At 62.6% G+C, this 15,075-nt stretch overlaps 2 protein-coding genes across 2 annotated transcripts in view; one reads left to right on the top strand and one right to left on the bottom strand.

The window, feature by feature from the left end:
• BOP1 (BOP1 ribosomal biogenesis factor) overlaps positions 1 to 15,075 on the top strand; it is a 69,847-nt gene that overhangs the window by 41,207 nt on the left and 13,565 nt on the right. The gene's annotated exons all lie outside the window — the stretch shown is intronic.
• SCX (scleraxis bHLH transcription factor) lies at positions 4,474 to 14,723 on the bottom strand. The gene is made up of 2 exons (XM_027811286.2): positions 13,417 to 14,723; positions 4,474 to 5,291 (listed from the first exon to the last, which is right to left on the bottom strand). Exons 1-2 carry the CDS (start codon positions 13,933 to 13,935, stop codon positions 5,253 to 5,255), a joined length of 558 nt encoding a protein of 185 aa, XP_027667087.2. The 5' UTR covers positions 13,936 to 14,723; the 3' UTR covers positions 4,474 to 5,252.

Raw genomic sequence — 15,075 nt, forward strand, 5'->3', positions numbered from 1 at the left:
GAAGGGGTGCCGGGGGAGCGATGCCGGGGGTCAGGTGAGGGGCAGGGGTGCCTGAGCTCTGCTGGCCCTGCAGCTGGCCAGCCTCGAAGCTAGGAGGGCTGCAGCACGCCCTGGGGCAGCTCTGTTTCCCCAGCCGCCAGAAAGGTGTGTTTAAAGACCCTTTTCCTTTCTTCTTGAGACCTCTGTAAGGCTTTACTAGCTAACCTATAATTTTCACCTGCATTATTTTAATAGCTTGCCAGCTGCACACGTTGCCGAAGGGCGGCAGAGAAAGGGGCTGGGGGAGGTGTGTGGAGGGGATCGGGAGCAACGGCAGCAGCGTGCAGGCCCCCGTCCCGGGGGCAGGGACACGGGGGTGCTGCCGGAGGGGCTGTGCACACCACGCACTGCACCGCCAGCTCCGTGCCCGAGCTGCCCTGCGCAGGAGAGTCACGCTCAGCCTCTGTGAACTCGCTGCTGGTTTAGCTCTGGCATTTTGGCTCAGCTGCCACGCGGTCTGTGCCAGTCGGCAGCTTTGGGACAGGTGTGGGGGCAGATGGTGAGAAGCTGGGCTGGGCATAGCGGGAGGCGTGGTGGGGCTGACAGGCATCACTGGCATCACTGGGCTAACAGGTATGAAAGTGCTGTGAGGCTGCCCTGCTGGCATCCAGGGGTCTCTGCTGTTAGTTCGGTGGTCATTGCCGGGGCATCCCAGTCACTCTGGAAGGCGCGGGGGTCAGTGAGGGTATGGCCGTGATGGGCAGCAAGATCCTGCAGCGGGGCTGCTGGCAGCTCCATCTTGGGCTGCTGCTGGTGCTGGGGTGTCGTGGGTTGGCGCTGGCTCAGACCCCCAGCTGGTGTTTGGAGGGGTGCAAAGCCCGTGGCAAGCGGTAGCCTCAGCCTGTGCCGTGGGCTGGGCGGTGACGGAGGCAGCATTCATTCCCGACTGCTCGAGGTGGAGCGGCTTGCTGCGAAACCTCTCGTCTCTCCGCTGGCAGGGGTTTTGCTGAGCAGTTCTGCCCGGAGGAGAGGAGGGTGGGGGGAAACGGGCTGGTGCCTCCCCACCTCGGCCCAGCGTGCTGTGGCACCACGGTGTGACACCGCGGACTGTTCCCAGGCAGCAACTGCAGTGCGGTTCTGCTCTGGGATCTGCTTCGTGCAATCATCCGTTTTGTTTCTTTCTCTGCTGGTTGTGGGTTCTCCTAGCTCTCCTGGTTGTGGGTTCTCCTGGCTCACAGTGAGGGCAGGAGCTGCCAGCTCTCGTCCCCTGGAGCATGTCTCAGGTGACCAAAGGTGGGGTAGCACTGTGGGGACTGGCTTTCAGCCCCAAAGCCCTCTGCTCCTTCCTCTGCCTCCAGCGGGAGCTGACCCATGCTCCTGGAGCTTGCAGCACGGCTGCGGGCCGGGGGCTGCGCTCTGGGGAACATCCCAGGCGCTGAAGGCAAGGGCTGGAGTGGGAATTACGAGGAGAGCTGTGGTGCCCGGGGCTGGCAGCGAGGAGCTCGCAGGAGCCCACCCAAGGCTTGCTGCCAGTCCCGCGGGAGCGTTGCTGAGGGAGCTGCAGCCCGTCTCCCTGACCTTCCCGAGCCAGCGGCACGTCCTGGATGTGGGCAGATGTGCAAATCCTGCAGCTACCTGTGACTTCACAGAGCAAATATGTGGTGGAAAATTGCTCTGCACCCGGGCAGGCCCTATCACACAGCTGAGAGCAATTGCCGCACAGCTCTCTGCGGATGGCCGCCCGTCCCCCCGGCACCAACCGGTGAGCAGACATGGCCTCCCGAGCTGGGAATGCTTTTCTGCTGGTCGTGGGAGCTTTTCACCTCTTGCAGCGTGGCACGTGCCCCACGTGCATCGGGAGCAGGGCAAGGAGGTGAGCAGCTGCACGGGGGAATGGACCTGGCTGCTGCCTCCGCTCATGGCTGTGCCTGCTGGACGCAGCCCATCGGCACTTGGCTTTGCACAGAGCCTGGTGCTGCCAGCAGCGCAGCTGGGGAGTGCTGTTAGAGCAGGAGGAAAGCTGCATCTCCTGCAGCTGTACCTGTGCAAGCACGTCCCTTTCTGGCTGGCTCTGGAGCTTTTTCCCTGCTCCACCCGGACAGAGCAGTGCCTGCGCTCGGCTCGTGGTCACAGTGATGAGCTGGGAGAGGAATGTGTGCCTGGAAGAGGCCCCACGGGATCCGGTGGCAGCATCGTGGAGCTGCTGCCTGCCAAGGTATGCGCGGCACGCTGTCTGCCAGGGCACTGCTGCTCGGGCCCTCCTCTTCTGCTGTGCCTTCTGCACCTTGTTGGTGCCGAGCTGTGGCTCGGCAGCTTCACTTCAGCTCGGATGCTCCAGTGGTGCGGGGACCCAGCGGATTGCCGGCACCGTTCCACCAGGCCCATGCAAAGGCAAACCACACTGCCTTGCCGTGTTTTTATTTGCTTGAGCACCGATCCCCTGTCCCTGCATGACCGCAGCAGCCTCGGTGTGGGTGGGGACAAGTTGGCAGCGTCCCTTGGAATTGGTGAAGCATCATTTAAGTGTTGAGTGTTACGACCTCATCTGCAGGACTCGAAAGGGCTCCACTGAATCGAAGTTTTCCTCCCCAGTGCCTCCAAATTTCATTTCAACAGTATCCATCACTGCTTGTGTATGCCTCTGAGTCCTGCCTGAGAGGCAGGGAGGCTTTCCAAACCTCTTTCTCCAGCTTCGAAACCACTAATATTGAAATTAAAAATCTAAAAATTTCCATCCCCGTAAAGCGGAGCACTTCCAAATCCCGGCACCCAGCCGGGCTCCCTGCGAGCAAAGCACCAGACATGTCAAACTAGCAGCCCCACACTCGAGCCACTCGGGGCCTCTGAACCCTTCAGCGTGAAAGGAACGGCCCGTTGCCACTCTGTTAGTGCTGGGGGAGCTGGGCCAAGCGGTGGCACGAGCTGCCTCTGACGTTCCTGTAGCCAAGGGCCGTGCGGAGCAGCGAGGGAGCCCTCCTGCACCTCCTGGCCGGGGAGCTTAGCATGCCTGGTGGCTGTGTGCTGTGCCCGGCTGGGGGACGCTGCCCTACCCCAGCCCATGGCTTGCCAGTGGCAGAGGGCCATATTTCCCAACGCTGGACTGGTGTATGTGGAAGGAGGAGCTGTGGACAGTTGTGCGCTGCTTCCCAGTGCTGAGCATCCCTAAGCCCTGCTGCTCCCCCCTTGTCTTCCCCGCCACAGAGCGTGGCCCCCAGCCCCTCCAAGACCCACCCACAACCCTCATAATTCATCCCAGGCAAATTGTAAAAGCTTTCGGTCATCTTTGGGGAGTGCCTGCGACCAGTGTGGAGCAGCCCTGGGTCCCAGGGGACTGGGCTCTCCAGGGCTCACAGCCGTTCCTGTCTTCAACAGCTGGTGTCCCCTGCACAGCTGGGGGCAGGGTGCGGTGGTCCCCAGGACACTGGCTGGCACCCCTTCGGCTGCCCACCTCGATCCCGGGCCCCGGGCAGTGGCCAGGTCCCTGCTGCGCTGAGCAGGGAGATGCTTTGTGGCACGTTTTAGCCATCCAGGCTGGGCCCACCTGCACCGCGGGTACTCGCCAGCGCTAGCGAGGGGTGCCGTGGTCTGCTGGCTCCCCGTGTGCCGTGGGGTCCGGAGCGCTGGCTCCTCCTTCCCCCTGCCGCAGCACATGGAGCCCACCGCCCCAGTGCCCTGCGCTGCCTCCCATCTTCCTGGCCTCTTTCCTCTCCAGCCCCCTCTCACGGCATCCCCCCCAGTCCTGCACACACACGGTGCCAGCGTACCGGTGCCAGCGTACCCCTCCCCGCCGAGCTGGGTGCCAGAGCACCCCGGGTCCCTCCCACAGAGGGGGTTCCCAAGGAGGAGGGGTTCAGTATGACCAGCAGCCCGTGTCCCTCAGGGGAGGTCTGGGTCCCACTGGCAGGGCAAGGAGAAGCTGGCATTTCTGGTGCGTGCATGTATCACCGGCAGAGCTCAGAGCCCCGGCCCACCGGGACCCCGCACTCGAGCAGCCATTTGGCACAGGGACTGACCCCCATTGGGTTCCCGAGGGGCTGGAGGGAGCGAGGAGGAGCTGGCAGCCCCTCACCTGCTGCTCGAGGGGGCCAGGGCTCAACCTTGACTCCATCTTGCGCATTTTAGAACCTCAGGACGCTGTTTTGGTGACATAAGGAGCATTTCATTGCCCTGCAGCCAGAGGCCCACGCAATCTCGGAGCGAGCGCCGGAGCGCCGGCAAGCGCTGAGATGCCATGGCGTATGTGTGTAATTTATTTCCCCAGGAAACTCAGCTCAGCTGCAGCATCTGGTTTTCACTGAGTCCCTGCTTTTTACCTGGTCCTCCAGCTGGGTCTAAGCATAGCACATGGGGCTCAGTGCTTGCCCCAGGCCACCCTGTGGGAAGGGTCGTCTCCCCCCCCCCCCCCCAAACCCTGCGCCTGGGCTCAGTCCCAAGGGCAGGGGGGCAGGCGGAGGAGCTGTGCCTGGCGCAGGGAGTGGACCTCGAGCTGTGGCTCCATCGCTTGCTGACCGGCCGGTGTTTAAAGCCAGTGTGGGTGAGGTGAAACCAGAGGTTTATTGTGTGAGAGGGGTCAGGGGCTCTGGAAGGAAGGAAGTTCCTGCCCTGAGTCTGAACCATATTCATTTTTAATTATACAAATTGCTCAGGCTTTATATTATCATATCAATGACATGAAACACCAGCATGTATTGATTAAACTCAACAAATGCAGCACCCCAGGATTCAGAGTTCAGGGGATGGAGTGGCTCAAAGCTGGAAGGGGACAGGGAGAGCAGGGTGTTTCCATAAGCGGTTTCACCAGCGCTGCTCAAGTCAGACCTGGGACGGGGCACGTCCGAGTGCCAGCTCTCCCCCAGGAGCCGCCTTGTGTGGCATCCGCAGAGACCGGGGCAGGGACTCCCCTTCCAAGGAGCCCCGGAGCAAGTCCCCTGCCCCTTCGGCTCACCGGGCAGCGGCTGCATTGCCTGCGCCATCACGGAGTGTCCTTGCGCAGCGAGCATTCCTCTGAGCCGCCGCACGCGGTCCTGCAAAGTCCTGCCGCGTCCGTGTTCGCCTCCCATCTGCGGTCACCCCTCCGAGCCGGGGGAGGACACCTGGCCTCTGCCAAGGTGTGTGTCCGGGTCAGGGTAAGGTCCTCCGGGGCGATGCCGTGCAGCTCTCCCCAGCAGCAGGGTGAAGGCAGGAGTGTCCATGGCTGTGGTTTTGTGTGTGTGGCTTTTCCATCCTTCCTCCTTCTGCTCCTCCTTGTTGTCCTTCCTGAAAACTGTGATCATCTAGCTCCGAATCGCCGTCTTCCTGTCTCGGTCTTTACTCTGCAGAGAAAAAGGAGAAGGCCAAGTTAAAAAAACACACCTGGGGCTGGGAGTTTTGCCAGGACGCTGGCTGCAGCCCGGGAGCCTCTCGCTCCTCCCCGCGCGGGTGCTTGGCAGGAGAGTCCTGCGGCAGCTCTGCTCTGACAGCTCCTGGGAGCCGTGGGGCAGCTTTCCCGAGGTGTCATTGTCATCCCTCCATGTCTCTCGGCAAGGGGTAGGGGTCTGGAGGAGTCAGCAGGACCCGGAGCTGCATCTGCCCCAAAGCCCTGCTCCTGCAGGTGCCTTCATATCTGCCCTGCCTGCCAGGGGATTCCCCTTACTGCCTCCCCTCTGCCACCTGCGCTCGTCGGGATGCCTGGCACTTCACCGCCCTGTGCCGCGCCCCAGCATCCAGCCGCCTGCCTCCCGAGCCCTCTCCCCGCACAGAGGTAGCGGCAGGACGGGAACCCTCTACACTGCCCGAATCGCCGATAGCAGCGCTGGTCTGGGGGCCTCTGCAGCCCAAGTTCCTGCGGTCGGGACCTCTGCGCTCTGCTGAGGCCTCAAAAACACTAGCCTGTCCCTGTCCACCTGGTTGGGGACCGCAGCTTGCAGGAAACTTTCCTGGGCCATCGCAGAGTCCTCCTGGCCAGCCCCTCGGTGGCAGCCGGGCTGCGAGTTGGGTTTTGCTCCCCGGGCACCAGAAAAGCCCACCAGCACCAGCACCACCACCATTACCACCAGCAGCCCCACCAGCCCCACCACTGCCCCAGCCAGGTGTGCGCAGGCAGAGCTGGCGCTTCTCCTTTCCAGTTTGATGGGATTCCTGGCTGTCTGGAGTTTGACCAGGTTGGCTGCAGGTCTCTCCACCCAGGGACCAGGTGCTAGGTGGTGTTTCCACTTCTTTGCTGGCCTGTGGCTTGCCAGCGTGTCCCGGCTGAGGCCACGTCCCGGGGCTGGTCCGCAGGGCTTGCTGCTGCGCAGCCTCCCCCACGGCTGCACGTGCGGCCCCTGCTCTGACTCTTCCTTTGTTACCAGGGGTGGGGAGGGGAGGGGAGGGGAAGGGGAGTTCAGCTCAGAAATGGTAAAATTAAATTTCCCAGATGTTCAGGCCCCAGGAGTTCTTGTGCTGTCTGGAGAGGAAATGGGGATTCGGAAAATCCCGCCTCATATTTTTTCCCCTATCACCTTGCCTTTCCGCTGCCATTAAGTGCAGCAGGAACAGTAAATTACAGGGCTGCGGAGCTGTCCCATCTTGTAGATACCGTGGGGGGAGCGGGGGGATGGCGCTGGGGCAAGGCATGGAGCTCCTGGGCTCTGCCCGTGGCTCTGGGCAGCTCGTCATCCATGCCTGCAGGCAGCTTTTGGGGGTGCGCACAGAGCCCTCCACTGCCCGGCACTGTCCCCATCCCTACAGCCCGGCGATGTGCCACCCCATGCCCAAATCATGGGGTTTTGCACATAAAACCTGCAGGTGGGTCCAGACTCCCGTCCCCACTGGCTGATGCCAAGGCCTGGCCGTCCCGTGGGCTTGGTGGCAGGGTGACCGTGGGCTGGGTCGTGGCAGGAGGGATGTGGGGAGTGCTGGTGGCGACAGCCGTTGCAATGAGGGCACTAAGCTTTCCCCTCTGTGCCTGGGGCGAGGGCAAGGGGGGGCTCCATCCTGGGGTCGCCTCAGCCATGCCTGTGCTGGAGCCTGGAGCGGCTGCTCCGAGCGGTGCCTCTGGGTGCCCTGCAGCTGCAGCTGCCCCTGCAGACCCGTTGGGGCAGGGCACCGCCAGCCACGGTGGAGCAAGGGCGGCTCTCCCAGTGCTCTGTGCCGAGCACCCGGGCTCAGCCCTTCCTGCGCCTGCCCCCACTGCGTCCAGCGTGGCACTCGGCGCCGCAGGGGAGGTGGCTGCCAGCGGTTTTGCTGCAACAAGCAATCAAACCTAAGGGATGCAGGCAAAGCAGTGTGTGACAGGAGCCCAAACCCATCATCCCACTCATCCCTCTCTTTCCTCCTCTCCCCCTCCTCACAGTTACTGTTACCCCTGACGCAGGCTGCGAGTTTCTCAGTGTTGAATCACAAGCCTGCTCGGCTGAGGCTGCCCTTAAAAAAGCTTTGCCAGCATTTTGCCTCCCGAGGGACAGAGCATTAAGAGCCAGCAGCTCTGAGCTGGGCACCCATGGCTGCACAGGGTCCAGTCAGCAAAACCCTCTGTGATCGGCTGCCTCACTCACCCCAGGTGCTGCGGCACCCCCTGTGCCTGTGGCAGGGGCTGGCGGTGGTGGTTCAGCCAGACCCAGCACACCCACGCTGCCTTCCCGGCACTCAGCCGCTGCCCATATTGCCCCCTCCTGCTCCGTGCAGTGATGCCAGCTGCCCTGGCAGGGCTCCTCGCCAGCCCCAGCCCTTTTGCCAAGCCCCACAGGTCCCTGCAGGCCAGGTTAAACTCCCCCCTGATATCGCTGCTCTCCTGCTTGGTTACCTTGCCCCTTCCCGAGGTCCTGTCCTAGCTGCCCAGGAAAACCTGCACTCCTCTCATCACTCTGCTCCGGCCCTGTGCCCTGTCGCATCTCTCTCTACTGAAAACTCCTCTCTGCTCCCTTTCCCTGGGACCAGAGCTGGTTTGGTAGATGCTCTGGAAGAGTTTGCTGAAGGGCTCCTGCCTCACCTGCCTCACGTGCCCCCTGCCAGGGCAGGCATCGGGCAGGGGCTGGGGGTCTGCATGGCCATCACCTTTCTCTCCCCATGCTGCCTGGAAGCGCTGCAGCCTCTCTCCTCCTGCCCATTCCTCTGGGGGATGGCGAGGCACAGACCAGCCTGCGGCGCCTGGCTCTGCCCTCCCTGCCCACCTGCTCTGCCCACGAAGGGTGGCTGCAGGACCTGGAGCTGCTCCGGCCCCTGGCACAAAGCTGGTGGCACTGAGCCACTGCCTGCCCCTCCGGCTCCTCTGCCCGGGATGGGGCAGCGTGCACACACAGCGGGTACCCCTCTGTCCCTTCCCTCCACTCTGATTGACACGGGGGCCCGGGGGCTTCTTTTACAGCCTTGCCATGCCCCAGGCTCGGTTGCTTCTCTCTGACACGTCACCTGGCTGGCGGTGCTGGCAATTAACGCCACGGCTGTGCCATGACCCCATCCTGCTCTTTGCAGGGCTCCCACCTGCCTCCAAAGGGCTGGCTGGGTCAGGCATGCCACCTCAAGGTCAGGGGAGAGCGATCATGCTCTGGGCCCCCCCCAAGGGGCTGCAGCATGGGCTGGGTGCTCTCTGTGGGTCTGGGTTCCCAGAAGACGCAGAGGGGAAGCTTGAGTGTCACTCTGCCTGCGCCCCAGGATCAGGTATGGCTCTGCATGGCTGGCCTAGGTGGGATGTTCTGCTGCCGCTGTGGCTTGGGAAGGGACGTGGTGCTCGTTGCACTGTTCCTGCCCGTGGGTGATGGGACAGGTCAGCCCTCCGGTGAGTCAGGCTGGGGGCTTTAGCCGTGGTTGCCCTTGTGACACCTTTTAGCTCCCGGGTGGTCTCAGTGTCCCCTCCCTCGTTTGCCTTCCGTGCAAATGCGTGCTCTTGCGCCAGAAGACAGAGTGGCCACTGCTGGCCACTCTTCCTTCATCACTTCAACTGGTGTGCAATGCCGGCACTGACTGCTCAAGGTGACCCCCACTCTGCCCCCAGGCCCCCTTGCCCCTCAGTCCCTTACAGCTCAACGCAACGCGGGCAGCAGGGACAAGTGCTTGGTGAGGGCGGGTGGCACACAGAGGATGCTGCGAGGGCCCTCAGCCCAGAGCAGCTTTGGCAAGAGGCCTGGCTTGGGTTTGGACTTACGGGCATTTACACAAGCCCAGTCCACCACCCCCGACCCAGGCAGTGTGCGAGCTGCTTGAGCTGTGGCTCTTCACAGCAACTCTCCCAGCTGACACGGTCGCTGGAGGAGAAACCTGATCGTGTCCCCCCCCCAGTGAGTGCTGATGGGACGATGGCACAGGCAACAGCTATGGAGGAAAACCCGGAGAAGCACAAGCCTGGCGGGGATGATGGGTGTCCAGGGCACCATGGCCCCGGGACCCCACTCCCGGCACTCTCTTACGGGAGCGGCAGGAGCCTGCTCCCTGGCAATGCTGGGGACTGTCCCCTCTGTCACTGCCACCCGCCCACACATTGTCCTGGAACGCCTGTGGCGAGTGCGACGCTCCTACCACTTGGCATCCACCTCCCTCCTGCTTGTGTCCTCACTGGGGCCTTGGCCAAGTCCAAGGCCTTGTCCCCACATGGGTTTTTAACCTTTTGATTAGTTCCGGGGGAACTGACAGAAGCCTGAGCAGCCGCCAGCCTCGGCAGCTCCTTCCTCCAGCGGGCGGGGGACACCTACGTGAGTCATTTTAAAGAAAGATCTTTCCAGCGAGGAGATGGTGTTGGGTTCAGCGCTATCTGGGAAAGTCCCTGGGATAAGGCCTCGGGATGCCTGGGTGCGAGGCAAGGCTGAGTCATGCAGCATGAATCTGGGCAAGCCCCTTCGCCCCCGGGGTGCTGCTCAGCCAGCAAAAGTGATTTGAGGCCTTTGGTTTGAGGCATAGGCCGTGGAAAGTGCTGCCCAACTCAGCTGTCCCTTGGGGTGCCCGCAGCATCTGGCAACCCCAAACACCCCATCCGAGCCCTGTCCTGTGACCCCTGTCACGAGAAGGAGCATCTGCACAGCAGCCCACACCTTCTGTCCCGTTTCCCCTCTCGCAGTGACCGCAGATGCTCACCCACCGCATCCCTGGTGCTCCTGCCTTCCCCACCAGGGTGCCTGGGGGCCAGGCGGCCACGCTGTCTCACAGGCTTGTGCCACGTCTGCCATCTCCTGCCAAATTCCTGCCAAGCTTTTAACGAGGGGAGCTGAGACATCAGGTGTCATGGCTCAGGGGCAGCCTCCCACGCTCGGGTGGGGATGGCATGCCCGGCGCGTCCAGGGGCTTTTGGGCAGGAGGTTTTAGGGAGCTGGCCACAGCAGGCACCTGCAGGCTGGCCAGCTCTCACGGGGGAGCCGGTGGCACATCTGGCACCAAATGGACGGCCAGAACTGGTGGCAGGGGGCAAATGGGGCAGGGGCTTGCCAGGGGGCACCACAAAGGAGAGCCCTCCCAAGGTTACCCTTTCTTTGGCAAAGGCGAGAAAGATGGAGGCAGATGGAATCACATACCCCAAGGCCACGTCGGCTGAAACGACATCCTTACCCGTGAGCGAAAAGGCATGGTGGAAAAGCAGACCTTTCCGAGGGGGACGGGTGGGCCGTGCTGAGCTGAGCACCCAGCAGCACGAGGCAGTGTATATTCTGGTATGATCAAGCTGCTCTCCTCTCAGCTCAGCGTGGAGCGAAGCTGTGTGTGTGTTTGGGAGAGAAGTGGCTCTGCCTCCTTCCCCGGTGGGACAGGTAGGTGGGAAGGGGGTCCTGGAGGAGCTGTGTGCCGTCGCTGAGCTCCCAAGCCAGTGGGTGCTGGGGCGAAGGGCCTGAGCTGCCGTGCACCTTGGCCCTGGCTCGGTGTTGGCCACAAGGCGAGGCCAGCAGCCCCACATCGAGCTGCTTTCTCCGGAACGGGACGGTGGCCATCTGGCTCCCCAGAGCCAAGGCACCCAATGTCAAACGGACTGTGAGCTCCCAGCTGCGCCAGGTTTGCAGCTCCAGAGGAGACTGCTTCCATTTCCTCACCATTTGTCACAATACCTTCCTGATAAAAGATGGTTTATTTTATTCCTTTAACACACAATAAAACCTATCGAGTTGTTATCTGGCCGTAAAATCTCAAGCACAGAGCGAGTGCACTGCTTAGGCACTGTCTGTTCGGACCCGTCTTGCGAGCGTGAGCCTGACCTAGCTTATTTCTCAGCCAAACCCAAGTATCTCGTCCCCTTTGACTGCCACTCCGGATCTAATCTCGCCAAGGTTTATCCAGATGAGCTGCAGGAAGGGAGTTGGCCCATCTTGGCCCAGGAGTCCTGCGCTGCTTATCCTTTCCCTGCGCCTTGGCACATGTGCCTGTCCTGGGATTTGCTCCTGCACAGCAGCCTGTGCTGGGAAGTGATGCAAAAGCCATGATGGGAATTTATCAGAATTGGTGCAAAAGCGGAGATGGGGATTTATTGGAGTTGATGCAAAAGCGGCAATACCAGCAAAAGAGGGGGAGAATGCTTGATCTTTGTAGCTGTTGGAGGTTTCCCAACAGGCTGGTAACTGGAAGGTGGAGTTTTCCAGTTCAGCCCTGTAGGAGCTTCTTCCCCACCTGCAGCCTCTGTTTTTAAACTGGGCTGATACTGGCTGGGGCAGCTTGCTGGGGCACGAGGGCACTCGGCAGCTGGTGGTCTGCATCCCTCACCCACTGAGAAGCGTTGGACTCTGGGGCTTGTGAAAGCTACGGACGGGACAGGGTCTTGGTCTCCCTGGGTGTTCATCTTTGATGACCTAAGGTTTAGCGGCGCAAATCCCAGCAGTTGCAAAGACTCCCGACGCCATTCCCTCCTGCCTGCTGCTCCCGGCTCTGTCTCCTTCTCTAGTGAATTGGAAAGGATGTGCAAGGGGGATTAACAGCGTTTGGGGGTTTCCTGCTCTGAAATACTCAGGCTGTCAGAGTTTGCTCGTGACTAGTTTTACCGCCACTGCTTCATGCTTAATGAGCCTTGAATCCTTAACAAAGACTTCTCCCTCTTCAGGGCATTACTCACTGGGGTTAAACAGGTTCAAACGGTGCAGCATGCGTGCACGGCTCCGGCTGCCCTCCCGACGCCTCTGCCTCAGCTCTTGCGCTCCCATTTACCTCTGCCCTGCCAGACACCATCTGCACTGTCCAGGAGACCAACAGGTTTTTAAAACCCCGCTGCCCGGGACACAGCCTTCTTGAGCAAGGCTGGAGGCTCTTGACAGCCACCTCCTCCCAGTGCCTCCGCTCCCCCGTGGTTCTGTGTGCCTGGCAAGAGCTGCCCCATACGTTGGGAGAGCTCTGAGAAGGGCTGCAGCCCCGCATGGCTCCCCTGGGGCAGCTTGGCTTTCCCCACGCTGCTGGAGGTCTGACGGCACAGGGAGCTGCTCGCTGCCTCTCCTACCTGGTGGCAGTCAGGCAAACAGCCCCCGGAGCCTCGGCAGAGCTGCCACTGGAGCTGGATTTTCCCAGTCTGGCTGCCAGGCTTGTGTCCTGCTCCACCTGCCCCCCTCACCCTCCGTGGGCGGTTGGTGCCCACCCCACCGGAGCCGTGGGCTGGCATGGCAGGTGCTGGCTGGTGCTGGTGCCAGGCAGACAGGCAGACAGCCTCTGCTGGGACGCAGTGGGGAGCGCACATCCCTAAGGACAGGGGGCTGAGAGCCAGGAGCTGGGGACACTGGGTGGACTGGGTTGGCTGGAGTGTTACAGCTCCTACTTGGCGGTGGAGACTCACCAGTGCCTTCGGCAAACTGGGACAGCCCGTCCCACTTTGCGAGTGCTCGTGGGGCAGAGCTGTTGGTCCCCCCTATCCACTGGGATGCTGGAGGGGCACCTAAGTGCCCTGGCGGTAACCTCAGCTTCTCCCCATCCCTGTCCCAGCACGGCTCCCTGGGACACCAGGCCTGCAGCTGGGTGCGCAGGGGATGGAGCAGCTGGCCCTGTGGCCAGCCACCGGCCCCAGGGGGCTGGTAGCCCTGGCTGCCACCAGCCCCACACCCAGACCACTCTCAGCTCTCCGTCTGCTGCCTGTGCTCTGCCCGAGGGGAGAGGCAGATTCTTTCCAGACTCTTACTTTCCCTCCGCCCGATTTCCAGCTCCTAAAATCCCATTTCTCACCCTTGCAGGGTTTCCCCTTCTGTCCCTTTGCCTTTCAGCGAACGCGTGCGAGGTTTGGAAGCAGCTGCTGGGGGCTTTGGGCAGCAAATCTCTATGTGCTGAAGGGAGGCACCGTATTTTCCACCCCCAGGTTTTGGGCTTGCCAGCAGGGTCTGGCGTGCTCTGCAGCTCGTGTCGACACAGCTCCTCTCCCCCGTCATCCCATCTCCCCTTCGGCTCACAGCAGCCCCAACAGCTATAGCCAGCACCCCGGCGCTCCCTAACCCCTTCCTCGCGCGGCTGTGGCTGGGGACACCTGGGGGTCCCCCAACGCGACCAGCGCAGCCCCCTCCAGCCAAAAGCCCCGGGGGGACGGTGCGAGCAGCCACTTACCAGCTTCCTCTGGTTGCTGAGGCAGAAAGTGCAGATCTGTTTGGGCTGGGAGTTCTCGGTGTCGCGCGCGGGGGGGCTGCCGCCGCCGTGGTGGTAGAAGGCAGGGGTGGTGTGGCAGGGCTGCCCGTCCCCGCACGCCTCCCCCACCAGCAGCACGTTCCCCAGGTGGGAGATGTAGCTGGAGGCCAGTCTCAAGGTCTCGATCTTGGAGAGCTTTCTGTCGGCCGGCTCGGTGGGGATGAGCGTGCGGAGGGCGGTGAAGGCAGTGTTGACGCTGTTGGTGCGGTCACGCTCCCGCGCGTTGGCCGTGTGACGCTGCCGGGGCTCCCTGTTGATCCGGTTGGGTTTCTTGCCGCTCCTGCGCTTGCTGGCCTTGAGGCCATAGCCGTCGGCATCCAGGTGGTAGGGCTTCTCGTCGGAGCCGGAGCTCTCGCTGCCGTTCTCCTCGTCCTCCGACAGCATGCTGATCTCGGGGTACAGGTACCGGCTGGGGGCCGAGCGCAGCATGGCAAAGGACATGATGGGCGATGAGGGGACACCGGGGGAAGCCGCGTGGGGACCGCCGTGCTCTGCCGACCTCCTCCTGCTGCAGGCAGCCTCAGCTCCAGGCGCTCATGCTGCTGCCCCGCGGGGGTCCGGGGAGCCCCGGCTGGCTGGCAGCTGGTGTCGCCCTCCCCGGGCAGGGGCAGGCTGGGGCTGGGGGGTGGTGCTGCGGGGGGCCCCCTCCCCAGCTCCCCGCCGGCTGGCTCCGCGCTCTGGGGCTACGGGCTGCTTGCAGGCAGCGCTGCCTGTTTCCTCTCCCCACACATGTGCATCTTAAGGCTCCGAGTGTGGCAGGAGCTGGGAGTTTTATAGCAGCAGCAGTGGTCAGCCAGGCCCCTCCTCCGGCTCCGGCAGGCAGCCCTGCTCCAGCTCTGGATGTGGGAGCCCGACAGGCTCACGCCTACCTGAGCTCACCCTCCATCCCCGCAGGGGAATTAACCCTTCAGGGCTCGGGGGGGTGGGTTGTCCTGCCCGAGGCCAGTGGGCTGCAGGCACCGTGGCCAGGATGAGGATGGGAGCGCTTGCTGTGGTTCACCTGCCAGCCCTGAGCCTCGGCACGTGGTGGGCACACGGTGACCTGGGCGGCTTCCTCGCCCATTGACTGCCTGGACACGAAGCTGCTGGGGGGTGGGCACCGGTATGGGCGTCCCTGGGGGCTCCCAGAGGGCCCCAGAAGATCCTCAGTGCTGAGGCAGGAGCAAGCCCAGTGCCTGCGGGGCTCGTGGGCAGCTCGCACCTCAGGCAGGGTTGGGGACAGGGCTGTGTCACCCCCAGGCTGGGGCTAGGGCTGCTCAGCAGTCCCTGCAACGAGAGAGCCCCTGAGAGCACTCCCTCCCCTTCCCGCAGCATGAGCAAATCCATCCTGCTGCTGCTGCTGCTGCTGCTGCTGCTGCTGCTGCTAATGGGGCAGAGAGGGAGGAATTAACCCTTGAGGAGCTGCCCACCGGCACACCTCCACCAAAGCTCCTGCCTGGTGCATGCCTGCTGCTTGAATTTGCTTTAATTTCCACCCCAGATTACAAGAACATCGTTTGTGTCTCTGTCACCTGGATAGGTGCGTGCAGGTACAGAGCCTGCTTGTGTCCCTGTAACCTCCCCCCATAGCCTGTCCCATAA

This window comes from Falco cherrug, chromosome 3 (assembly GCF_023634085.1).
Source record: "Falco cherrug isolate bFalChe1 chromosome 3, bFalChe1.pri, whole genome shotgun sequence".
NCBI classification, from domain to species: Eukaryota; Metazoa; Chordata; class Aves; order Falconiformes; family Falconidae; genus Falco; species Falco cherrug.